The sequence below is a fragment of the Mizuhopecten yessoensis genome, unplaced genomic scaffold (assembly GCF_002113885.1).
Source record: "Mizuhopecten yessoensis strain PY_sf001 unplaced genomic scaffold, ASM211388v2 scaffold8745, whole genome shotgun sequence".
Lineage (NCBI taxonomy): Eukaryota > Metazoa > Mollusca > Bivalvia > Pectinida > Pectinidae > Mizuhopecten > Mizuhopecten yessoensis.
In genome coordinates this window covers 2,856,188-2,882,829 of record NW_018407700.1, presented here as the reverse complement: position 1 = coordinate 2,882,829, position 26,642 = coordinate 2,856,188, and the positions used below count along the sequence as shown (strand labels likewise).

General features: G+C 34.6%; 1 protein-coding gene across 2 annotated transcripts; it reads left to right on the top strand.

Annotated features, from left to right (window-relative positions):
• The first annotated feature begins 355 nt into the window (after positions 1–355).
• LOC110456395 lies at positions 356–22,479 on the top strand. Of its 2 annotated transcripts, none has more exons than XM_021507110.1 (7): positions 356–427; positions 15,132–18,122; positions 18,385–18,548; positions 20,292–20,352; positions 20,840–20,953; positions 21,255–21,440; positions 21,773–22,479. In XM_021507110.1, exons 2-7 carry the CDS (start codon positions 15,179–15,181, stop codon positions 21,967–21,969), a joined length of 3,666 nt encoding a protein of 1,221 aa, XP_021362785.1. In that variant the 5' UTR covers positions 356–427; positions 15,132–15,178; the 3' UTR covers positions 21,970–22,479. The 2 variants fall into 2 exon arrangements, with proteins under 2 accessions (XP_021362785.1, XP_021362786.1); XM_021507111.1 differs by lacking the exon at positions 356–427 and adding an exon at positions 6,382–6,420.
• The last annotated feature ends 4,163 nt before the right edge of the window (positions 22,480–26,642 follow it).

The following is a 26,642-nucleotide window of genomic DNA, read 5'->3' as shown; positions in this document are numbered from 1 at the left end:
CACAGACAACTCGATCACGCTCAATTAGCTTCCATAGGTTAATAAATCGAAATATCGAAGAATTCCGAGGTCCATTTCATCATAGAATGGACATTTTCCCCTTTTACTATTCTTCATTTACGTCGGGACACTTAATACATGTATTTACAATCATTAGATCTTTAGTACCACTGACGGAAAGACCCGAATGGTGTAGATAAAATGCTCGTAATTCTCAAGATATTTCCATTACATTTTGTATTTGAGTTCGAACCTCTTACATCTTAACTGTGCATTAATCATTTATCCATGAGACCCAGCTGTCGTCAATAACATTTTGTGTGGCCTACAGTATGGAAAACCCTGGATAATGTATAAATAGAACGACCGCTGGTATACCTCCACAATATATAAAAGGTTGTGCACACGGGATTTTACCAGGCGTACGGTATGTTGTCCTTTTTATATTTTAGAATGTGTGTTTATATGGGTGCGGTCACATTAGTGTACTATGACCACGTGTTTCAGTATGTGGATGCATGTTGGAAATCCCTGTTTCTTTGGAATGTTAGTTAATTTGTAGATTATATTCGTGTTAATTTTAAAATCGTACTTAACTTTTAATATAAAACAATAGTTACTCTGAGTTAATTCTTTTGTCTCAGTTGCGTCTTTAGTGAATGAAAGTGAAAAGCATTTACATGTATAGTTTAATAAGAATCGTCTTAACTTAGTGTCGTTGATTCAAAGTTAAACGCTAACGCTTTATTAATCGCCTGATATCGTTCGGGCGTTACGCTATATATGAAAATTTCCATTCTACAGTGTAGTATATAAATAACTTTGGAGAAACCTATTCTGCTTTGTAGGTACACGTGTGTTAACTGTAAACCTGTATACGTTAGTGTGTACTTCACTACACATTTGTAAGTTTTAATGTCGGGTGGATATTAGCTTTCTGTTCTTTCTATTTGATTTGGCTTATTTGTAGAATGGACTAGATTTTACTTTATAGAAGAATGGGCATGAAAACCACAGGTACTAGCCTCGTCTGTCTATACACCTATCAAATAATTATATTATAGGTGTATTGACAGACGAGGCTAGTACCTGTGTGGAAGCTGTACGGAGTAGATAAGACCTGCACAGAGTTGACTTAATTTGTTGTACAGAATGTGCTGGATTTTAATTAAGGAGTTGATTCGATTTACTCTACGCAGTGGGCTTGAATGCTTGTGCAGAATAACCCTGATTTCTATTCCGGAGTGGAATTAATGTCTGTATGTGCTGGACTTGATTTTGATTCACAGTGTGCAGTGGGTTAATTTAAAGGGGACAGGCTCGAAATATTCGACAGGGTATTGTACGTCATGGACTTTAGAACTGTACAAAGCGAAGTGTACAGAATGGGAAACGAAATAGGTTGATTAGCTGTACGATATGGGCATCGTTTATAACTTGTGTTGGGGGTTCTTGAATTAATCAGAAAAGGAACTGGCTATTTTTCACGGAAAGAACTGTTTAAAGGTGAAGGCACTTACATTTAGTACTTGAATGTGCTCATTAAACGTTATTCTATATTTTTTCTACCGTTGACTTTTGTGTAAAGTTCTTATAGAATGCATCCTTTTTGGTAGTGTATAATGAGCTTGTATGTAATGTATCCTCGTGTGTGGTATTTAAGCATCTTCGAATTCCAAGGGTGATGCCTCCAATATTATTACATATGTTTTGACATACCTGATGACTGACAGATAGCCCTTTGACCGATAGCAATGCTTACACCAAGCGGTAAATATGCTTTCGAAAGTGTCAAGGATTATTGTCAGATATGAAATATCGTCAATTTCACCGTTCCGCTACCGCACAATCCCTTATATCGATGTTCAAAGCACCACTTCAAACACCTTCTCGACAAGGTGTTTTGCACAGTGGCTAATATTCTGTCATTACAAAATCAGCAGAGCAGAATAGATACATGTATGCGATATCTAAGATACATATATATATGTAGGTATATACATATGTAGGTTGTGTAAATGTGTAGTATTGTGTCTCCGATTCTTTAAACAGAAAGGCCAGTTTTCATTAATGTTTATAAAGAACAACACCGAACGAATGCCCATCGGTATTCATTTTTGTTTTACTTTTGATAATGATATAGGTCATCAGGAAATTATCTTTGTCTTGTTATCGATATCACTCATTTAATTAAAAACACATTATGTAGAGCATAATCCAAATGAAAGCGACTGATATTATAAGTGTATTGCCCTTTCGGTAGGGACAAAACGTCAATCAATATTTGTAAATGCTGAAATGGAGCAATACGTCAACAATTAAAATGACCAGGTTTACGTATTTTTGTTAAACAAAAAGAAAAATCTACTAAATGTAGGGTTTTCATACCGTTAAATTTCAGTAGCCGGTTACTCGAAAAATCTGCCGATCGAGTAACCGGTTAATCGGTCAATTTGTTCATTAAAAAAATAAACAAAAGCACTACGTTATATGTTTAGCAAATGTTCTATTTAAAACGTATTTACACCACATGAATACATCAGTATATTAATTTGCATGATAGTTTACTCGCGTATTTCAAGCGAAACGCAAGAAAAATAGTTTCATATCCCAGCAACATGAATAAAAACAACGAATATCTGATAATTTCCAAACAAAAAGAATTGGATGGAATACAATCCTTTTTTTCTTTTTCTTTTTAAGGCAGCATCTAATTGAAATGTTCAACTAGCGTCATACTCACACAATGCAATAACCCAAATTATCTTACACATATTTCGAATATCTGTTCTGTTCATTAGACCTATTCATTGAATAAGGCCGCTACAAAATGTTACTATAGAAGAGATAAAATGTACTGTATGCCTCTTGACTCATCACAAAAAAATCTAACAATAAAATAGTCACCACTGGTCATGTACTGTGAAAACTGATAAAATAGGATGGAACTCGTTTCCCAAATGTAACATTTATCGGTGCTACATAATGTACATGTCCTTTCATTCCTATCAATATTTTCAAATCTTCTAAAATCCATTGAAAATCTACGGCGCCTTCTGAAATTACCAAACAATTTTGCATGTTCGTCATAAAAATTGTCCAGATGCTTTTCAAATATAGTTCCTCTTTATGAACCTTTTTAATATATATTTTTTTGTAATGTACCTATATCGGATTTGCACTTTTTCGCGACTGTTCAAGTTAGTTGCTCTCAATGTTGCTACATACCTATACCGGGTTTATATAACCTATAAGTGATGTGCGATGTAGACAGCAAAATATAATCATACCAAGAGGCGACATTACTCTGTCTGCATCCCATTAGAGTGATAGATTTCTTTTCTCCGACACTTTACTGCTGTCAAATAATGAGATACTGAACCCAAGTGCACCTTGTCATCAGCAAAGCCGCATTAAATGTATGACAAAATTGAAAACGTTACCAAGGTTACATCGCATAAAATAAAGATGCGACGATGACCTTTCTGGACAAAAGCCTTTTTGTGATGTCTTTCTCTACGTTGGCGAAGAAAAAATTGTCTTTCCCTAGCAGAACCGGAAATATAGTGCGGAAGAGAATATGTTTTTCCATCTTCAATACTTCAGGAGTTACGCTCACTTACGCTCTCTGCACCCATGGAATATGTCATAACAAAATTGAAGGTACGAATTTAGCTCTTTGATTTGTTGGTGGTAAAAAAAAAAAACATACCAATCGCTAGGTTGATACCTGTCTGGTATAAAAACCTTACCAATCGCGAGGTTGATACCTGTTTGGTATAAAAACCTTACCAATCGCTAGGCTGATACCTGTCTGGTATAAAACCTTACCAATCGCTAGGCTGATTCCTGTCTGGTATAAAAACCTTACCAATCGCTAGGTTGATACCTGTCTGGTATAAAAGCCTTGCCAATCGCGAGGTTGATACCTGTTTGGTATAAAAACCTTACCAATCGCTAGGCTGATACATGTCTGGTATAAAAACCTTGCCAATCGCTAGGCTGATACCTGTCTGGTATAAACAATACCAATCGCTAGGTTGATACCTGTTTGGTATAAAACCTTACCAATCGCTAGGTTGATATATGTCTGGTATAAAACCTTACCAATCGCAAGGTTGATACCTGTTTGGTAAAAAAAAACTTACCAATCGCTAGACTGATACCTGTCTGGTATAAAACCTTACCAATCGCTAGGTTGATACCTGTCTGGTATAAAACCTTACCAATCGCTAGGTTGATACCTGTCTGGTATAAAAACCTTACCAATCGCTAGGCTGATACCTGTCTGGTATAAAAACCTTACCAATCGCTAGGCTGATTCCTGGCTGGTATAAAAACCTTACCAATTGCTAAGCTGTTACCTGTCTGGTATAAAAACTTTACTAATCGTTAGGTTGATATCTGTCTGGTATAAAACCTTACCAATCGCTAGGCTGATACCTGTCTGGTATAAAAACCCTATCAATTGCTAGGCTGTTATCTGTCAGGTATAAAATGTAATTTATAGATAAAAACAAGATCAGTTGATCAAGATGATATTAAAACTAGCATTGAATCTCTTTTTACATAACCATGACCTAATCCACTATGAAAATCAAATATTCCCGCTTTTCAACGCTCACGGTCGCAATCTTAACAGTAATTAACAAATTCTTAAAAAACGGCCATAACCAATAACACTGCAATACTTTTCGTACTACACTTGTATATTAAGTGCAACGCAACACCAAAAAGGAGGGATTACCATCTCCTGTTTCCATACATTGAACAAATATTTTTTGACTGCGTCATGTGAAACCAATCCTACTGACAACACATCTTAGGAATTCGTTATATTAGATACGTGGGTGGGATGGGCGTTGAACATTTATTATGAACAACGAACAGTAGCAGTAACTGTTCCAAAAAACGTCTATCTGAGGAAGTGGTCAAGCAAACCAGACAAAGCGGCCCCGTGCATTGTAAATCAGTGATTGCATCAGGAGACCTACATGTTTATTGATTTTAATTGATTCTTTTAACGTTAAGGTAAGACACACTATGAAATAATAGCTATATATTTAGTATGTGTAGAGATAAATGGTACAATGTAATTCTACTATGCTTTCAAGTTTTCAAGCACGAAAAATAGTTTTCTTTTGTGTACGATCTCATATGTTAAAAGGAAGGAAAACATCAATATTTAAGTGTGCTTTCAAAATTATCACATTTTAATAACGATAACAACATTTTAATATTTATTTATGTATACGGTAGAATGGGAAGACGATTTTCATTAACAGACAGAAATTTGGAAAATGTTGAGATCAAATTATGAAAAATATTGTTCTGGGTTTTTTTTATCAAATATTTCATATCTCTCCTGGCATTCGAGGGCAATTTTAAAATACAATATCTGCCTTTGAAACAAAACATGGATCATCTTTTCAAAACATTGTCCTCTGTTGCAAACAGTTCCCTTTCCATGAAAGTTGCTGGTAAGTCCGTGAACAGTGGGTAGAACAATTTACAAGTGTATAGCGTAGGTTTGTTCGAATCTCACATCTGCAGGGGTTCTGGTCATCACCCCTAGCCATTGTTATCCTTCGTCAAAATACAGAAAAAAAGTAGACGGCAAATGTTCAGGGAATTAAGCGTCAGTACATCTGATGCGCTGATAAACCTGTTTACATTGATTTACGGCGATTGGCGGCGACGCTACATTGTACATATGTAGGTCCACCCAAATCCAATCAAGTATATACAGTATTTATTTTTCCAAACTATAACTCAAATACCCTTGGCGTAGACACTTACTCATCATTCAAATCATTAGTGTCGCATATGTTCTGTCCCTTCTCTAAAAAAGAACGTGATTACTCAGGTGTGCACCTTACAAAAATTGGTATTAAATTCAGTATGCCGAAAACGAAATTCACTGCATTATACCGCTTTTTCATCATTCTAGGACTCATCCAAGATGGTAGGGGCTTCAGCGTTGAAATTTCAAAGTTGGCTTAAGTACAGCTGAAAAGGAGGGACAGATGCGTAAAAACCCTTTTAATTTGTGAATTTAAATGACGAAACAACCGGATAAATGGTGGTTGCATTGACTTTATTATTTTTGAAATATGGTCATGTATGTTTGTACGTGACATATCACGCTGACTTGTGTTCTATGAATAAAACTTACTCACCGCTATGTGTTACATACATGTACCTATTTTTAAACCGCCGTACAACCGTATTATAGATTTCCTAAATATTTGATTTTGCTTTTATTTGTCATATAATAATTATTGTATAATATTTTAAATGATAACCAGTATATAATATATCAATACATGTAATTTATAATCCCGCTCAAACGTTGACAACTGTCCATAGTTACATGTACACGTAGCAACGACTAACATCCGGAACGTACACGTACTGAAAGTAAGTATATCTGTAAGTTAGAATTGCTACATTACTTCCGATAGCTGTCTGGTGTTGTTTGGAAAGCCATTGAACAAAGTGTCCGACAGGTTTTGATTTTGACTAGATAAAATTATATTCATTATTAAATGAGTAGCTCAAACCACGTAACAGTACTGATTGAAACCAAATATCTGTATGAAAATAAAGTTAGAAATAAAATTTAACTTGATCGATCGAGTAAGATTTCTGTTGAGACGAGAACATACATCTACGGTTAGTTCATGTACAATACATATTGGTATGACTAACTGTACCAAAAATGGGACAGCACCAAAAAGCTGGACACTCGTAAGAACAGTAACACTTGTTCAAGGGCCTACGTGACCCTGGTGGTATTTCGCGTTATATATATATAGAACCACGCACCGGCAATAGAAATGAAAAGTGGGGGATATCTATTTATGAAATATGAAGCAATATTTTTGGAATTGATAGTACATTAAAAGTATATTAATACAGTTGTGTGACCGCACAACGCACCAAAAGTAGCGTGCGCACATCGTGCATACATCGTTCACACAACGTCCACACATCGTCCACACATGGTGCGCACAACTGTGCAATTTAACAATCGTTCGCCCCGTTGTGCGCTTCTCTCCGCACAACTGTGCGATTGGATACAATTTGTAGATCAATATTACGGAATGAAAAAAATACGTAAAGCTCGTATGCAATAATGAAAACTGTATATATTACTGTAATTTCTCATCACACTCATGAAGGTTATGTATAGTTTTACAATGCGTGTTACACAGCATTACAGTGACCATTGAATGGATTTGGCGCCAAGGTAACAGAACAGGTAAATAACGATTTGATGAGTGACCGGAATTTTACCTGGCCTGTACCTGACACATAGAGCTGATATGCGATACCGTACGTTTAGAATTTGTTATTTGCATTCAGTTTGCCTATAGCTCCCCTTCACCTGGGTTTTCACACCTTTGGCCCAACCCGACGAAATACGTAAGCGCCCCGGGTGGGGGGAAACTACGGTCCAGGTACATGTACAAAGTGGCTATGTTTACCTGTATACGGGACTGTGTTGTAATTTCATAGGTGTCGATTATTAAGGTCGTTTAAAAAAACCCGAAAACACAATTTCTAATTTTAAGAAAATATAGACATAAAGATAAGCTTATAGATGTAGGTAGAATATAGAAACTTACATAAAAAAAAACAATTTTATTTGTTTACACACGAAACCGTATATATTGTTAAAGCCTTCCTCAATTTACACCAACCACGATTGTTATCGCACATCGTTCGTCCATCGTGCACACAAATGTGCGCAAGCAATGATCGTCCAAATTTGTATCGTTCGCACATCGTGCACACATCGTTTACACATCGTGCGCTCACCGCACATCGTGTAACGTTGTGCGATTCCACAACTGTAGTTATCTAAAAAGTGTCGCGTTTCGGGTACAGTGATTTTTCGTTGAATATAGGTACATTGTACATTATTTAGTTTGCGGGAATTCCCCCGAGGTGTGTGCAATACGCCTGTAGATATAACGGCTAACAAATCAGCAAGTCTGGACTTAACTATGTCTAATGGTTAAAATATTTATGTTGTGATTAAAGGATGTGTTCGGGGGTTCGCTTTTAAGGAGGCTCCACCCTTTCGCAATTAGCCAGCAGAATTCAATGAAAGTTTCACATAATGATTATGTCACTATGTAGAGATGATTTTATGAAAATCTAAGCATTCCGATAAACTGGGGGTTTTTTTTGTAAAAAATACCGAAATATTGATTTTTTGTCAAATTCAACACTTTTACATTTTTTGAGCGTGTGGCATTGTTCAATTAAGGAATGATTTTTATTTTTTCAACATTTATGAGGTCATAACAACAATGGGTTTATGGACATGTAAAATATGTCCAACTCGCTCGACAACAAAAGCCGTAGGCTTGTGAACTACTGTTAGCACGTGATACGTACAGGTGAGGTCGGTAAACAAAACACATAAGTCTGCATTCCATGCGCCTCATAAACGACCTTCTTGGAAGTCGTCTGATCATATGTCAGTGTTTGTCCATGAGTTAATTAATGTCTTTGTATCATAAGCTTTATTTCTGAAGTACGTGTGATTACACATTTCCAAGTTAAGTCTCGATATCGGGTGTTGACATATCATCGTCACGCACGTGTACTATTGTTTACCCGGTGTTGCTATAATTTACACCACGGTAATGGAATGCCCGATACGCAATACGGAAATGACGACACGAAAAAACGAAAAGAAAAACATGTGTATTACGAAGGGTGGAAACTCCTTAAAGGATAAAGCAATAAAAAGAGAGTTTGTTTCTGAGATAGAGTTCCATTTTTAAACACGCACTGTACAGCAGCTTAGGTAAAGTGTTTGATTGGACGTTTGTTTATCTACTAATATATTTGGTGTTTTTCTTATTTTTATGTTGCGATATTTTCAATTTGTAGTTTTTTATAATTATTGTTAGTTACCGGGCATCGATTCTGATAGCTCTTTATGCTGGAACACTTTAGTTCTATAATCAGAGTGTTCTCTGAGTGCAAACATATTTACCAGCAAAAGACTGGTGTTGTTCAAGGATACAATGGCATATCAATTATATACCGTTTCATATTTTCACCTAAATATTCACCTGAGATTTAACTGTGTTTCATATTACACTCTTTCTTAGATAACGTTTACTTCGATATATTTGGTCAAATCATAAAATGTTATATTTCTAAACACTGAAAAGTGTCTCCTTATAATTTGAAGAAAAATAAATATAACATTTGAAATAAAAGTGAAATATTCCTTTATATGTTGTAACTATATAGTCCCTAACCAGTCCTTTATTATCTAAATGTTTGGCACTTGTTAAGCAAAAATGAACGAATTTGTTTAAAAGTTAAAAGGGTTAAACTTAATTTTTCAAAAAAATGCCGAAAGTAAAAGAAAAAGAAAACTGAAAATGTAAAAATATACTTCTAATTTAAGAAAAAATCTCAAAGAAATGGAAACTATGAGGAAAGAACAATTCATTCATTAAAGACAGGGGAAAGCTACTGGTTCCATGAAAAGATTCTGATTTCATCCAAGATGGGGAAGGTTGAAGCGGCACCTGCACAAATTTCTATAACTATATTTCCCTTCAACTCCAATAATGCTGTCATAAGGAAAGAAACATAAGAAATTTCCTTAAGATAAGGACACGTTAATGAAACTGATGCCTGAATACTTGTTGAGGGCAGTTTCTTAAAATGATTCTAATCCATACATACACGTTTCCGTTGTAAAAATAGTTTTTCTTCGAAAATTCTGTTTGGATTTCATTTTCCAGTTTATTCAAATACTTAATGATACTGTGTTTTTTTTCTAAAACATCATTGATTCTTAATAAATGTTATTTTATCACTTACACGCATGTAAGATAATAACACGGAATTAGATTATCTAAGTTCGTGGTACTAAAAATACTTACAGATTTGATTTCCTCAACAAATGACTAAGATATATATAAATAGGGTGTTGTTAAATTTTAATTAATTTTGTTGTTAATTTAAGTTATTATTTTTTTATTGAAAGTTAAGTTCAAATGATATTATGTCAAATGATCAAAAGTATAAACTTAAGAAAATTAAAAAGTCAACAAAGTATATATGTTATATATTTATTTTACTTAGTTCCTTCTCTCATAATGGAGAATAGTCCTTTCCACAACATCCTATCCACTGCCTTCTTTGCAGCGTCTGACCATGATGACCGAAGGGTTGCGGGTTCGAGTCACGGCACGGCACTGTGTTGTATCTTTGAGCATGATACTTTACTCCGCTTGTTCCAGTCTACTCAGCTGTAAATGAATACGTGGTTGGGCAGTGCTAGAATTGTTGAATGCTAGCTGTTAGCGCTGAAATGGCAGCTTCGGCTGTATGCTCCCTAGGGAGTTGAGAAAGGTTTTGGCTGGTTGCAAATGCCATATAACCACGGATAATAGTTTGAGACGACCTACGAACTAGGTTGTAATAAAGCGGTATATAAGAACCTCGAATTATTATTATTTATTATTATAAGAAGCCTAGATGTTTCATTTCCTTCTCTACTCTGTCCTTCTCCGGGTTTCTTTCGGTCTTCCTCGTTTCCTTTTCCCTTCCGGTGTCCAACCCAGTGCTACACGTGCATGGCAGTTGGGCGCCATTCTCAACACATGCCCTATCCATCTCCATCGTCCTGTTCTTATGATGTCACCGATTCTGTCAGTTCCTGCAAGCTCCCTTAATGTTTCATTTGTAACTTATTTTGGCCATAATATTCTTAGTTTCTTAGACATTTATGTAGGAAGGTGTTTAGAATTTTCTCGTCTCCTTTGGTCATTTTCCATGTTTCTCCTCCATATAAAAGCACAGATAACACATTTGAATGGTAAATCTTTAACTTGGTCTTCCTGTTGACTTGATTGCTTGTCCAGATTTGTGTAAGCTTATGAAAGGCTAATCTTGCTAGCCCTAGCCAACTTCTTATATCTTCATCTGCACCGCCTGTTGTATTAATGGTTGCTCCAAGATATACAAACGTGTTATCATCTTCAATAATTCATATTGATGAGTTTCTGAGATATTCCGTAACTCTTCATGATCTTCCACAAAGTATGTCAATGGACGCTGTCAAATGCTTTTTCATAATCTAGAAAACATACATACAGGTTTGCTTTCCACTAATTGGCCTGCTTAGGGACGTTACGTAGCATGTATATCTGTTCAGTTGTTCCTCGCCCTGCTCTGAATTCAGCTTGTTAACTTCGAAAGTTCTTATCCACTTCATTTGCAATCCTGATGATGATGACTTTTCCCACTATTTTAGCTGTTTTTACCATTAGAGAAATACCTCTCCAATTTCCACAATTTGTCAGGTCACCTTTTTGCAAGTTTTACGACAAGGCCCCTTTTCCAATCTTGTGGGATTTCCTCTGCAACCCTGTTCTCTCCAATCAGCTTGTGCATCTTTCTAACAGTTGTTTCAATGTCTCCTTTTAGAATTTCTGTTGTGTTGTTATCAATACCAGGGGCTTTACCTGACTTCATCTCTCTTAAAGTAAGTTTGATCTCTTCTATAGTAGGTGGACCTGTATCAATATCTAATTCCCCAATACCATCTGTGTCAACATGTGCAGGTTCTGTTGGATCAGGCCTATTTAATACATCGTCAAAATATATTTATTTTTATTAATATATATGCTCGAGGTAAGTTTTACAGGTAGATTCACTTGTTGAAACTTTTGAAACGCTTTTAAAGAAAAAGACAATAATCCCAATCAAACCAAGTAGCCCCACAGGACACAAGAGAGGAAAATAAGTCCAAAATAGATAGTCGATAAAAACATGTTAAAGGTTTACCATCAACCAGGGGAAATGACATTAAACAAAAGGAAATGACATCAAACAAAAGAAATTAATATAAAAAAGGTAATGAAAAAGGCAAATGCCAAGAATATTAACGTGGTAATTGTTTAAATACTTAGATATATCTTTTTGGACAGACCAACAGTTTCCATTTAGTCTAGAATAGTTATTGTTTCGTAAAGAGATTTAAGACTAGAAATATTATTGTAGAAATTATCTCGTGATAGCTGAAGTTAAATGCATTTTAACGATAAGTTTGATCGGTTGTTCCTTAGTGAATATTGATGTATCATTGGTAACCGGCATCCAGTATCAGTATCTTCTGCAATCATTGCTGCTGCAATACTGTATGGTCGTCTTTCGGATGATTAGTATAAAATGGTTGAAATTCATTATACGTCAACTGCAGTCTCGAAAGGATGAGAGGAGTTAGATTAAGCATCAATTTCAACTATCTCGTAAAGGGAACCTTAGACAAAATCGTAAGCCATGTAGGGACATCCATTCTTGCTAAAGACAATTTCAATATTAATTTGGGCATTATTCAAAAAGGAACGAAATGTGAATACCAAATATTGAAATACATTTTTTATATATATGTTATTACAATCAAACTTTGAAGGATTTATGTTTAAATCAAAGTGAATATACATTAATAATTTCTCTCGATGGTTCGTTTGTTCCCACATAAACTTGCAAATGGGGTGGATTTGAAAGCTCGAAGTGCAGATCGCCTACCCATTAACATTTCATGAATTTAATATCGTAAAAGTTCTCTATAGATTCTTATCAATACCTTAATATCAGCGCCCGAGTCAGAATGGCACATCACCGTTATGATCTGAAGTGCTTTAATGCAATTTTCTTAAAGGTGTTACATATAAGGAAGTAATGATGCTTTTCTTTCCAATATAACCAGGAGTTAAACGTGTTCAACTATAGGAATGGGTAAGTATCGAGGGTACGATTTTGATTGTCATAAGTTTTACGTAATGAAGAAAAATATGTGCACAGCATTTTGGATTGGAAAAGTTAAAACTATTTTTCATCAACTCACAATCGAACATTGATTAAATAAATGCTCCTTTTGACAACCTTGTGAACAATTGGCAGTGAATAGGTCCCGAATACGATTTCTACAGGGTTTTTGAAATGTACAAATACTGCAAAATGCGTGGCGATATATGATTCATTTGCAAAACTTCTGTAGGAAAAAAGGCTTAAGCAAATATTATAATTAATGTATCGGCTTTGTCTGTCCGTCCGTTATTTTTTTCTTGTTTTTTTTTCTGCCCGGAGCTACAATGTAACCTACATTATGGAAACATGCTATATTGTAGATGAAATTAAATGGCACTTCACCAAAAACAGACAACGGTGTGTCAAATCCTATTTTTAAGACCCTATTTCATAGTCATAGTATTGAAATCGTAATGTTCAAGTTAGATTCAGTTGGCCCGGAGAAAAAAATCTTTTGAAACATTATTTTTTAGAATTAAACATATTTGAAAACTGACATATTTGATTTAGGTCGAACTAACACACTGAGATCACTAGCTCGTGTCGTCTGTTCTCTGGATCTCAACTTTTCGGACACGGTTACAAACGTTTAGGCAAAAGTTTAATAACTCGCACCGATTTCACTTGTTCACGATACATTTTCATATTCAAAGTCAACAAGGCATTAATAGGTCAATGGTCAACTTCCTTGGCTCAGTTCCCCTTTGGAGTTATTAAACAAAAACATTTCATTCACCCAGTCATGAGTCAATAATGTTTCATTGTAATTAATCATATTACAAAATTGTTTATGTAATTTTACTCTTTTTTAGGCAATTTTGTAATCAACTTTGTAGGTTAACTGAGCTTTAGCTCAAGTGACCTATTGTTATCCGTCGTCGTGCGTTGTCCATTGTGCGTCGTCTGTTAACATTTTACATTTTGATTTCATTTCATATTTCCTGAGAATGTTACGGACATCTCCCTGACCAAGTATTGTTATTTTTTGGGTCGCTTAGAAATCCAATATTGCCGCCAATGCCGCCATTTTGGAGAAAATAAACTTAAAGTCCAGTTATAATGTGCCGATTTCACTGAAACTTAGTAGGAATATTACTTTCCCGCGTTTCGGAGAATAGCGGGAAATATTTGTTCTGTATACACGGAGTATTATGAGGACAGTTGCCTGTCTCGTGCAGAGGTTTTTGACCAATCAGACTGAGGCACATGCTAAGGGTAGTTTACGGGTATATGTTCATTCTAGCGTCGCACCTCAAACGGCGTAAGACAGTTTGAAATAAAATTATAGCAGAATTTTATGTTTAGGTAACAGATGTATGTGTGGGCATCGTCATATGTAAGAAATCCCAGCATAACAAGGTTTTCAGGCTGGGTGGCGCGCTGGGGTTTACATTTGTATGGCGATGAAACATGCGAGGGTATATGTGGGAGGATTGTTTGAGTGTAAATGAAGTCAGAGTAGTTTTTTTTGTTAATGCTTATTGATGATATTCATATTACATTTATGAATAAATGCCGACTCCGTCCGTACTATCGGTCGAGCAGCTATTTGCTATTTAGGTGTTGTGTTATGTTTGCCTTGGTATGTATATGAGTATATAGAGAACTGAACGACTCTTGGTCCTGACAAAGTGTTGTTATTTTTCGGGTCGATCAGAAATCCAATATGGCATCATTTTGAAGAAAAACACTAAACGTTTTAAAGGCATGTTCTAATGGGCGGATTTAGTGGCATTTTTTTTAGGAATTATCGACTTGTGGTCCTCACCAAGTGTTGTTACTTTTTCGGGTCAATTAAAAATCCAATATGGCCGCCACGGCCACCATTTTGGAAAACTTTTTTAACGGAAAATAAAGTTCTTATGAACTATTTTAACTGGAACGCTAAATGAACGATCGACTTATGGCCGCCACGGCTGCCATTTTGAAAAACAGTCAAACAGCGAGATACATTTTCTTTGGCAAATGGCATTCATGTGTTACCACTTCTCTAGTTTTACTCAAACCTGGTAGTGATAATTGACTGATTGACCTCGCACTGGTGAAATACATTTTTTGTATGACAAATAATGTACTATTATGCTTTGACATCATCATTTCAACAACAACAACAAAATACAGTAAAACTCAGGTGACCGTTAAGGCCCATGGGCCTCTTGTTATTATTCATGGTTAATGTTTGTTTCATATTAGAAAATAAGAAGAAAAAAACGATTGATTTAAATTTTGACATAAAAGTGTATCATTTGTTTTCATATCGCTTGTTATTTCAGGTCCTGCCGCAACGCTTCTCTATGATGCTGTAGAGACACCTGTCGCCATGATTATTTTATTGGGAATAGTTATGTTGAATGCAAGTTTATCACATTTCTCAACAAGACATGCAAGGGTCGATAACAATGTATCTAGATGCAACACAGGAAAAGTTCACCATTCTTTTGATATCAGAGGATATGTGCTAGTTCTTTCCGACGACAGAAGCCTTCTAGAGCGCATGTCCGGAATAGATCTTAGAATACCCGACGTTATCATTTGTGATAAACCCCACAACATCAGCTTACTATGTACCAAAGCATGGAGGCATAAGGACATATCTGACAAAGAACAACATGATCACTTCGAACGACCAAATACAAAAACTGAAAAAAGTCTGCTTCCATCAGATACACGTTTATACCTATGTACATGGGGAGCTATCAGTTGTAGAATAATCGCTAATTTCGGCTATCTATGTTCCAGTGCATGGAGACACAAGGAAATATCTGACACAAATCATTTCCAACGAACAAAGCAAAAAGCCAGAAGCAGGCTGCTTCCAACGAATACACGTTTATTCATACGTACACGGGGAGCTATCTGTTGTGGCAGAATCGCGAATTTCAGCCTTCTTTACACCAGTGCATGGAGCCACAAAGTCAGATCTAACACAGAACAACTTGATCAATCCAAACGACCACAACAAATAACTGAAAACCGGCAGCTTCCAACGGATGCACGTTTAAACACCGTCTACTCGTCGAATCACACGCAGTCTACTTTATCTAGATGGATTTCGATATCGCAGAACGGTACTTTTTACAAATGGGCGAATGATAATTATCTGCAAAATATTTCTGTCAAATTGTTTTCAATATTCAAGAACGTTTCTTTAGAAAAATGTTTGACAATCATCGATCATATGGACACTATTTCCGACGGATTTTTTTTAATGCACTTTGTCTCCGTCGCATTATTTTCATTTTGGAAGAACGATTGTTTTGACAAACGGTTGATAACTGATCGTATGAAATCTCATAGCGGTTCTTTCGAAATTTCAGAAAAACAATACTCGATGGTAGACATTTCAGACAAACAATATCCCATGGTAGACAATTCAGACAGACAATATTCCGTGGCAGTATCCCGTGTTAAAACGCTATATTGCTGTAAATGGACAGTGGACAGAACTACAAATCAAAGAATTGCTTCATTGGAGAACAACTGGAATATGAACAATTCGAATGTGTTAAAAACTATACGTGAGTTGGAAGATGAAATGCAAAGAAAGATTTACCTTTTACATTATACTAGAACTACATATTTATATTTAGTGTTGATAATGAATAAATGCCAACGTAATAGTCATTTATTATCACGTGAACCAGCAATTAGCACCAATTGGTTTGTATCTCCTATGTCTAGACTAGATTGTATCTTATTTTGGATTATGTTTACATGTATATGTTTGTTTAAAAGTGTTTCTTCACAGAAGTTTTACTTAAAGCTAACTTCAAAGAAAATAATATATTGGTTCGTGTTTCAAGTTTCAAACAATATATTAAACAAATACTGTTATTTTCCTGTATATTTTCCAAATGTGTTACATCATGTACATAAAATACGAAATGAAATACTTCAAAAGTTATATCCAATCGTTTCACCTTCGTTTAGGATAATGATCATTCGGCGTTATAAAAGGTACCAACGTGATATTATAAGAACTAAAGTGAAAGAGTTTTTCGAATCCTATGTTAAATGGTTGAAAGCGTTTAATCTTAAACAGAAATATATTAGGTCAGCAAACATTGGAAATACTTGCTTGAAAAACAGGCAGAGGAAGAACCAGCTTCGAGGAGGAAGAAAACGGAAATGTTCTTTCAGGAAAACTGGTCCATTTATGTATGGTAAGCCGTTATATAAACGCAATTCTTTGCAAAGGACATCACATCTGCGACGCGCATTCAACATTTTCACGAGCAGTTCGCAAAACAGCTTAAATAAAGCCATCACATCCACCCAGCAAACTGTAACCAAAACAGGGAAAATAGCAAGGGATGCAGCGAATAACATTTGGGACCTCTTGCGTCTACGGCGGTTCCCTCGTCCAACACTGATAGCTGTTTTTCCGTTCCTGGGGTCATCTGTAGAAAATGAGTTTTCACGAGTTGCAACCTACGCCAACTTCCCTACAAGGACACCTGTTAGTACCCTACGTCTAGCTCGAGCTGGGTTTTTCTACACGGGTAGCTCAGACTTGGTGGAGTGTTTCCACTGCCACGTACAACATGGAAATTGGGAAACAAATGACATACCGTTTGAAATACATGAACGGATATCGCCTTCTTGCGATTTTATACTTGGAAATGATACCGCAAACACTGCCATTGACCGGTCAAGCATCCAGAGTGGACCACACACCAGTCTACTCAGTACTACGAGTCTTGCGCAATCGAGAAATTGTGAAACCAACATGTATGGAACGCTTACCTCAGGAGAATTACAAACTAACTCATCTGCTTATGCATCTATCGGATCAGAGCGCTCTTCGGCGCTTCTGTCTACCGGATCAGAGTGCTACGAAGAGTTGCATTCAGACTCGATTGGATTTAGTAACCAATGTACAGAGAATAGTCTATCTACGATTGATCAAGAAGAGAGTGGGAGTTTTCACCAAATATCAACAACTGCATCACAGACATGTAGTTTCGAAAATCGCGAACATTCCATGAATCGAAATGCCAACGGGATCTCTTCAGTTGTAGATAAATCAAAGATACATAATAAACCAACACATTCTGATTGTACAAGGATGGGGAAAATGACAAATACACAACCACGACATCACGCAGCAACCGTTCAGCTCAAACCGCTAAATCAGTGCCACGATCGACCAAAATACATAGCGTATGCCGTCATTACTGTCCGGATGAGCACGTTTAAGGGATGGTCATCCCACACCAGCCAAACTCCGAGGGAGCTTGCAACAGCTGGCCTGTTCTATACAGGTACATATATGATTTTATAGACATATGCAGAACATTTATAATGGTGATTAAATTATCAGTCAATGATTTTATATAACACGATATCTGATGAAATTTAACAACATAACACTTGTTGATTGGATAGTGTGTTGGTTTTTATGTCGTTACTCTTTTTAGCTACAGATAGTTACTGAAACAAAAATAAGCCGAACACGCTTGATATATAATTCAGTTTGTTATTTTCTTACATTGATATTGTTGTTTTAATTTTTTAACAATACAGGGTGTGGTGACCTTGTCAGATGCTGGTTCTGTGGTATCAGCTTACAAAGCTGGGAGACAAATGATGATCCTTGGATAGAGCACGCTAAGTGGGCACCAGCGTGTTTGTTCCTGAGACGAAGCAAAGGAGACGAATTCATTCAACTTGTCCACGAAAGAAATAACGTAAATATAGCTTTGGATTCAATGCCGTGATTCCTTTTGTTGAGGAAAAGCGATTTGAGTATTTTTTTTTATACATAGATTTTGGCAATCAATTCATACAACATTGTTGCATAGTTTCATATGTTGGTAAGTTTTAATTTATGAGCAAAGTCATTAAATTTACATCTACCGCTAGCAGAATAATTGTATACTAGCTGTAGTTCATAGTTGAAATGTAATATATTATATGCAATACAAATCTGGTTATATATATATGATTATTTTTGGGTGAGATCTTACCATGTTTAGGACGGTAATTGCATGGAAACTGATTAACAAACCATAATTGAATAACTTAATTCCATACTCCTTATGGGTAAATATGATTAGTAAACTAATAGACACAGCTAGATAGGTGCTGCTCATTTTTCTCCGAAAAGGGTCTGATAATTTTCAATATAACCTAGGGTTCCATGCTCTAAGCTCCATTCACTTCTGTAACCGCCACACAACAGTCCCAACATTTGAAGAAAAGACGTTTTTCATACCACAAAATAATTTTCTGAAATTAGGAGCAACTAATTTCAATTGAATAAGTTAAGAATAAATATGGTAATTTTCATCAAATTATTACGAAATTTTGCTCTCACGGAAGACAAAAGTTAAATATGTAGTTATTCCCTCGGTATGGTTTTTACAAAATCTTAATCAGAAAGGTTCAGTTACATAATGATATTGTCTTAGTTGAACGGTCAAGGAATATGCCATTGTAGGTTTCCTTGCCATCCCAGTTTTAATGAAATTATTTATTTACCTGTTAGTTAAAGCTCATGAAATCCTTTCTAAAACCTTAGAACTGACAAGAACAAAGGTTGTCCCTATTGCAAGTCCCCTGGAAATAATTTATTAAGATGATGTGACATATTTTGAAGCAAAAACATCTCTCATTTATAAAACTGTAGCTGTACTATTTTTCGCAGTGTGCCACTGTCTGCTTAAGATATATAGATACATAACTGTATTTTATCATCGATGTGATTGGTCTAATATTAAAACCAGATATTAGTCATAATGGTATAGTAAACGTGTAAGAAATTCTCTTCAACAAAAAGCAGAGAGGTATTGGGACTTTAAGAGGATATTTAAGGTTGACATGACAACAAATCAAATTGGGTTTTCGCTCCCATTCGAAAAATCATAGCGAGTTTCCATGAAATTTAACAATATAATTGAACAAAATGAAGCATGGGTAATGTAATTAGTTAAAAATCCATCGTTATCCTCCACTAAACGGAGTATCTGTCAGATAATGCATTATTGTTTTATCACTCACGAAATATTGCACCTTTTTATGATACATATACAACTTTTTGTTATTTTTATAAGATGGAGACAAGCATTTTGATATTTGATTCAATCACAGAAGAAACACTTTTTAAAAAGGCAAATTCAATGAAGATTAAACGTTGTAAACGGCGACAACTCGAAATTTTGATCGTATTTAAAATTTTATTATAATTTCGAGAATTTAAGCTTTAAAACTGATATCTTATATTTCACAGAATTGTTTTAAATGATAGCGTTACCTTTTTAGAGAAAATAAACATTTACATTGTATAGAATTACGTGTTTAATCTGAAGTAACCCGTTCAAACAGTAGCAATAGAAGCAGTGTAAGTAAAATGTAACCTTATTTTCTATAATTATGTCATCAACTTTTTATATTGTTTGATTGATTATGTTTACCATTTCTTCTTTTTTCAGTTTTGTTCACATTCTAATTCTACCCGAAACGTCGAAGAACCCAGCATGTCTCCTATTCAAAGTAAGTTCTAATTCATCCTGGATACTCCATGGGTTACACTCAATTTCGCCTCTGCAACCCTGGAATTTGTTATAGTAAAATTGAAGGCACGCGGCTACCTATCTGATTAGTCTCGGGTTAAAACATACTGACCAATCGCAAGGCTGATGTCTATCTTTTGAGGATAATACTGGAGCGGCACCCGACTTTAAGCCAGTCAATTATACCGCTACAGGACCGAGAGATTCTTTTGATGTACATAAAAGGATCAAACACGTTTTCTCATCTCATCCAAAAGGTGGCGCACGCTGAGCCTTCGACTTTGTCATAACATATTCCAGGGAAGTAGAGAGCTAAAGTGTACGTAACCCATGGAGGATGGTACTTAGTATGTGGCTACATGTTTAGTATAGGAATTTTAAACAAAGAACGAGATAGGGCCCATTTCAGCAACTAACATTATTTTCACTATGGATCTCTAATACTACATTTATGCTTTGCTATTCAGATGCACCTGAAGAAATTCAAACACCCCTACATTTGGCAGCAACAGTTGAAAGAGTGAAGGCCATGGGATACTCAACAGGTTTAATTCAGAAAGCTATAGAGACACTACAGAGGGGTAAGGTAGTTTTCAATATTGCAACGGATAATTTGGGCATCAGATATTCAACTTAATGGCACAGGGGAAAATGTGTAAACTAAACCTGTGTCATTTAACATTTATTTGATTTTTTGTAGTTTATTTAAACGATATCTGTGATGAGAAGATGTTTTGTGGGGCAGAACATAGAATGAGAATTTACGGTAACTCCAAACCGTTGCTTTTAAGAAAACATTTTCAACATATTTTATTTCCATAGGTTGCTTATAATACAATCCATGTTCCCGAACAACGTTAACAAATTATGCAACTCTTACAGATAACACACCGATTGATACCAATAGCATTGTGAATGAACTTATTGAGAATGAACGAAGCTATTTTAGCAACAAACCTGATCGGGTCAAGGTCAGTGAACTCGCATGGAATACAGCAGCTCGCACATCCGAAGTCGCCTCTTGTTCAAATGGTTTAACCGAAGGAATGAGAAATCTCGACATTCAAGGTAAGATATCATTTTACTATGCCCATTGTGATATTCTTACAATCAGATGTATTGACAAGGGGTTTGTAGCCATAGTTTTTAAGGAATAAATGATAGATATCAAAATTATTTTAAAAATTAATCAATATTTCATAAATAAATAAATCTTTTAATGTATGTAATTTGAAATATATCTGTAAATGAACCCTGTCTCCTATGGATGAGAGATGTAAACTATGTCAATGTGTTATAAATATATAATGAAATGCAAACATAAAGCGTTTTATTTTTTATTTTTTATTTTATTTTATTATCTTATTGAATTAGAACTGCTCTTTTGCTTATTCTTTTAGAGAGCAATCGTTTGATGGAGGAAAATAGACGTCTGAGACAGGAACTTAAGTGTAAGATTTGTATGGATGTCGACGCTGTCATTACATTTGTTCCGTGTGGTCACATGATTTGCTGTGAAGACTGTGGATATGCAGTGTCTAAGTGTCCAGTTTGTCGTCGTGCCATAGAAACGCGTGTGAAAACGTGGATGTCGTAAACACTCAAACATAACCGAAGCTGTGTATCAGAAACATATATACAATACCAAGTGTAAAAGAGATATTACAATCCATTTATTCACTAATTCATATGCTGAAATTTCTCGTTTGTTTCTCGAAGCTTCCAAATACTTACGTGAAAAAGCGATATATATGCTTGAAATTTCGATATATTAAACTGCAAAAATCAGTTTTAAATAATCTACCTCGAAATTCCGACTTATGCAAAATTGAAATGTCGATGTACTGAAAATTTCTATATACTTTAAAAACAATTGCAGACACAAACTCGAAATTATGTGATTTTATTAAAGTAAATAAGTCTGTATTCGCCTTCCTAAAAATTAGACGCAGTACATCTACATACCGTTTTGTTGATCTCAGACGACACGATACACGGCTGGGTGTTTATTTATGAATTGAACGATGTAAGTGTGACGTGCTGATTCTATTATTATTATTATATTTTATGATGTCATCATTATATTATTCGAATTTATCATTATATTATTTTTTATCATCAATATATAATTTGATATCAGCAACAAATGATTTTGTATTGTAAGTTTTCATCATTATATTATTTGTTTTATCATTATAAGATTTGATGTTATTGTTATTTGATTTGGTTTCACCATTATATTATACGCTCTTGTCGTTATATGATTTTGATATCTTATTTATTTATTAATAATTGTATTACGTTTGTGTATGGATGTTGAATTAAATCCAGGTCAAAACACAAATGGTATGTTTATTTTTCAGCTAACTATTCGCAGTTTTCGAAATAAATTAAGTTATATTGAAGACATATAATGTTATATCTTTAACAGAAACTCATCTTGATGACAATGTTTTATCCTATGATTTGCAATTAGATGGTTTCATGGAGCCCTTTAGAGCAGACAGAAATTTGGCTGGTGGTGGAATCTAAGTTTATGTGTCCGAACAAATTAAAGCAACAAGAAGATTAGATTTAGAATTTCCCAATGGCGGGTTAATATGGTTACAACTAGATTTTCCTCAGCGTAGCATATTTTATTATGCACTATTTACAGACCATCAAATACATCAAATATGTTTTGGGAAAAATTACAATCGTCTTTAGAATCAGCAATGGACTTATTTCCAAATATTGTAATTGTAGGTGATATTAACGTAGATATGCGTACAGTTAACCGGCATCATGCAATTTTAGACATCATTGCAGCTTTTTATTTACGAAATGCTATAAATGCACCCGCCAGAATTGGAAACACTCGTACCAGTCTTCTTGATCGCGTTCTCTTGTCAGAACCGATTAAACGGATAGAATCAGCTGTTTTACCTATCACGAAGCATATTAAGTATATATCGAGATCAACATTAAGTTAACGACATCTTATAAACGCGAAATTTGGTGCTACAAACAAGCACATTTTAATGAATTTAATAGATTAATTGATGTTTTTCCGTGCTATGAAAAGTTGTTACATTCGGTAAATGCCAATGAAGCGTGTAAAAGTGTATTGAACAATTTTTAACTGTTGCTAGACAATGCATTCCTACGAAAACTGTCACTATCAGACCTAATGATAAGCCGTGGATGAGGTCAGAGTTACGTAAAAATATTAGAATACGTGATAGATAGCACAAAAAAACCTAGAGCAAGTCACCGTGATTGCGATATAGTGAATTTCATGCGCACTCGGAATCGAGTTAACAATATGAAAAATACGCACGTGAACCATTTTATGGAAATCTAGATAGCGTTTTTGAAAATTATGTCGCATCAGGTCCGAAATCGTATTGGAAATTATTAAGAATAATTATAAAATCTAGTAGTCACTATGTAGAAATCCCTCCTCTTACTGTTCCTTTAAGTGGCAATATTGTATATGAAGATACTGAATAGGCTAACTTGTTGAATAACTAGTTTTCATCTATACGCAATCTAGATGACGCAAACATCCATGTTCCACATCTTGTTTCTAAAACTAATTCATCACTAAGTTCTGTAAAGCTTACACCTGAAGAAATAGTAGATGTATTAGAAATACTAAAATTAGGGAAAGCCTCGGGTATAGATGGTATAAGTCACCACATGCTACGATATACAGCTAAAAATATATGTAAAGCTCTACAAAGTTTATTTAACAGGTCATTGTCTGAATGTATATATCCAGATTGTGGAAATAGGCTATAAAATAGTCATGCCGATATTTAAAAAAAAAAAAAGATGAAAAAGACTCATATTGTTGGTTCTGAAAGTCTATTGTATGTATGTATCATACATCATATTGTCTGTAATTATTATGAAGTTTATTGTCTGTATGAATCATATATCATATTGTATGTATTTATCATGAAGTCTAGTGTCTGTACTTACAATTAATCATAAAGTATATTGTCTGTATGTATCATGCATCATATTGTCTGTTCGTTTCATAATATCTATTGTCTGTATGAATCATACATCATATTGTTGGTTCTTATCATAAAGTCTGTTTTTCTGTATGTATTATACATCATATTGTCTGTTATTATCATTAAGTCAATTGTTTGTATGTATTAAAGATCATATTGTCTGTACTTATTATGAAGTATGTTGTCTGTATTAATCATTCATCGTATTGACTGTACTTATCATTATGTATATTGTCTGTCTGTATATATATGTTTGGCACAGAGGTATAATAGCAAAGCTAAAAGCATATGCTATTTCAGGTAATATCTTAAAATGGCTAGAAATTTATATTAAGGACAGAAAACAAAAAGGTTTTGTCCACGAATCTTGTGCCCCAAGGTTCAATGCTAGGGCCCCGGTTATTTTTAATCTTTATTAATGATATAGCTGATAAATTATTAAGTGTGTCTCGACTTTTTGCAGACGACACATCTATGATATATGCCTCTTCTTCTTGTATAGAAATAATCATGACCTGAAATGCATAGACGATTGGTCAAAACAATGGCTAGTTACATTTAAACCGAACAAAGCCAAAGTTTTATTTATCTCTAATATAACACAAGATTATGATTTTGAACTGTATTTTAACGAGACAATTCTACAATTCTCAGAAAACCATAGGCATTTGGGTGAGACTTTAAGCTCTAATGCTAAGTGGGGTGACCATACAGAAAATTTATATCAGTCCGCATTGATAAAAAATAAATGCTTTGAGAAAGTGAAAAAAAATAGTAAATAGAAAAGCACTTAGTGAAAACTATTTATGTTTTATACTTCCAACATTGGAATATGCTTGAGAACTTTGGAGCGGTTGCAGTTTATTCTAAAATTGCATAAATTTGTTATTTATTACCTTTATATGCTTATAATTTGCAATTAATCATTATAATTCTTGAGTGAGTTACTTTAATGCGTATTTAATATAATTATTCATATGTTACAATGAACTTAGTAACTGTATTACTCGGTCTGCCGTGTGTATGTTGTTTTTAATGTTTGACCTCTTGTTACACACACAAGTGTGTAAAGAGTGTAATAAAGAATCAGAATCTGAATCTGCTAGTAAACAATCATTAAATTTTGAAACCGGATGGGAAACATAAATAAGTAGAAAAGAAAGGAGAAAGCTTCATTTATTTTACAAAATGCATAACAAACTGACATCATCATACCTGTTTCATACCTGTATACATTATTACCTGGTTTAGTTGGGGAAAGAAACCATTACTCATTGAAAAATAACAACAATTACCGTATTGCTAATCATAGTCTTACAAGTACCTTGAAGGAGCTTGGATGTACATCAGAGCAAGATTATTAGGAATGAGCATTGACATGGACAATTCGAACAGAGGAAGTTGCCGGAGTGTGTAGCTAGTATGTGGCAGGCAGACATATTATACATTATTATACATTATATTGTTGTATAGGGTAAGAAATGCTATATGATAATCATGTGATTTCCCTGCACTTTCAATCTGTTTCATCTTTCCTTTTCTGATTTCCAAATTCGGTTTATGGTATGAAAAATTGTACATGTACATGTCTATTGTCGCCATCACATTGTTGTAGTACAATTGTTTAGGAGAGGGTTTTTATAAGTTGTCATAACTTGTGCCCACACCTCTTGCTTGAATTTAGAAGCAATAAAATATGTTTCAACTAAAAAGGATAGTTTAAATAAGTAATGGCTTAATGATAGTTATAACCATTATCAAAGCATCCACTTGTCAAATGTATCCCATGTATCGGTAACTAGACACTAACACACAATGTTTTTACCACTGTTACGTTTCTTTTTATCACTCCACAGTTTTATTGAAATGTATCTTCTTACAAATATGTTTGTATTACATAACAGTACCTTTACAGTACCTTTACAGTACCTTCACAATGATTTGTTTTATTCATTGTTTTTTTTCAGTTTTATCTGTTGTCATTTCTGAACATCTGTATAAATACAATAAAAATATTTTGTGAATTTGAAATTGAGTTGACTTTATGGATTGTTATTCATTTTACGTTTCATACTTCATAACAAAGAAAAAAATAGGAAATAATATCTAATACACAAATAGTTTATCATTGACAAACTTTGGTTTTTAACCTAACCGTTCCGGTTATTTAGTATATTTGTATTTCCTACTGATATATGCATTGAGAATACATTAATTTGTAGCCGCCTGATTACGATGCCATCTTTAATTGTTTTTCGTTTTGATA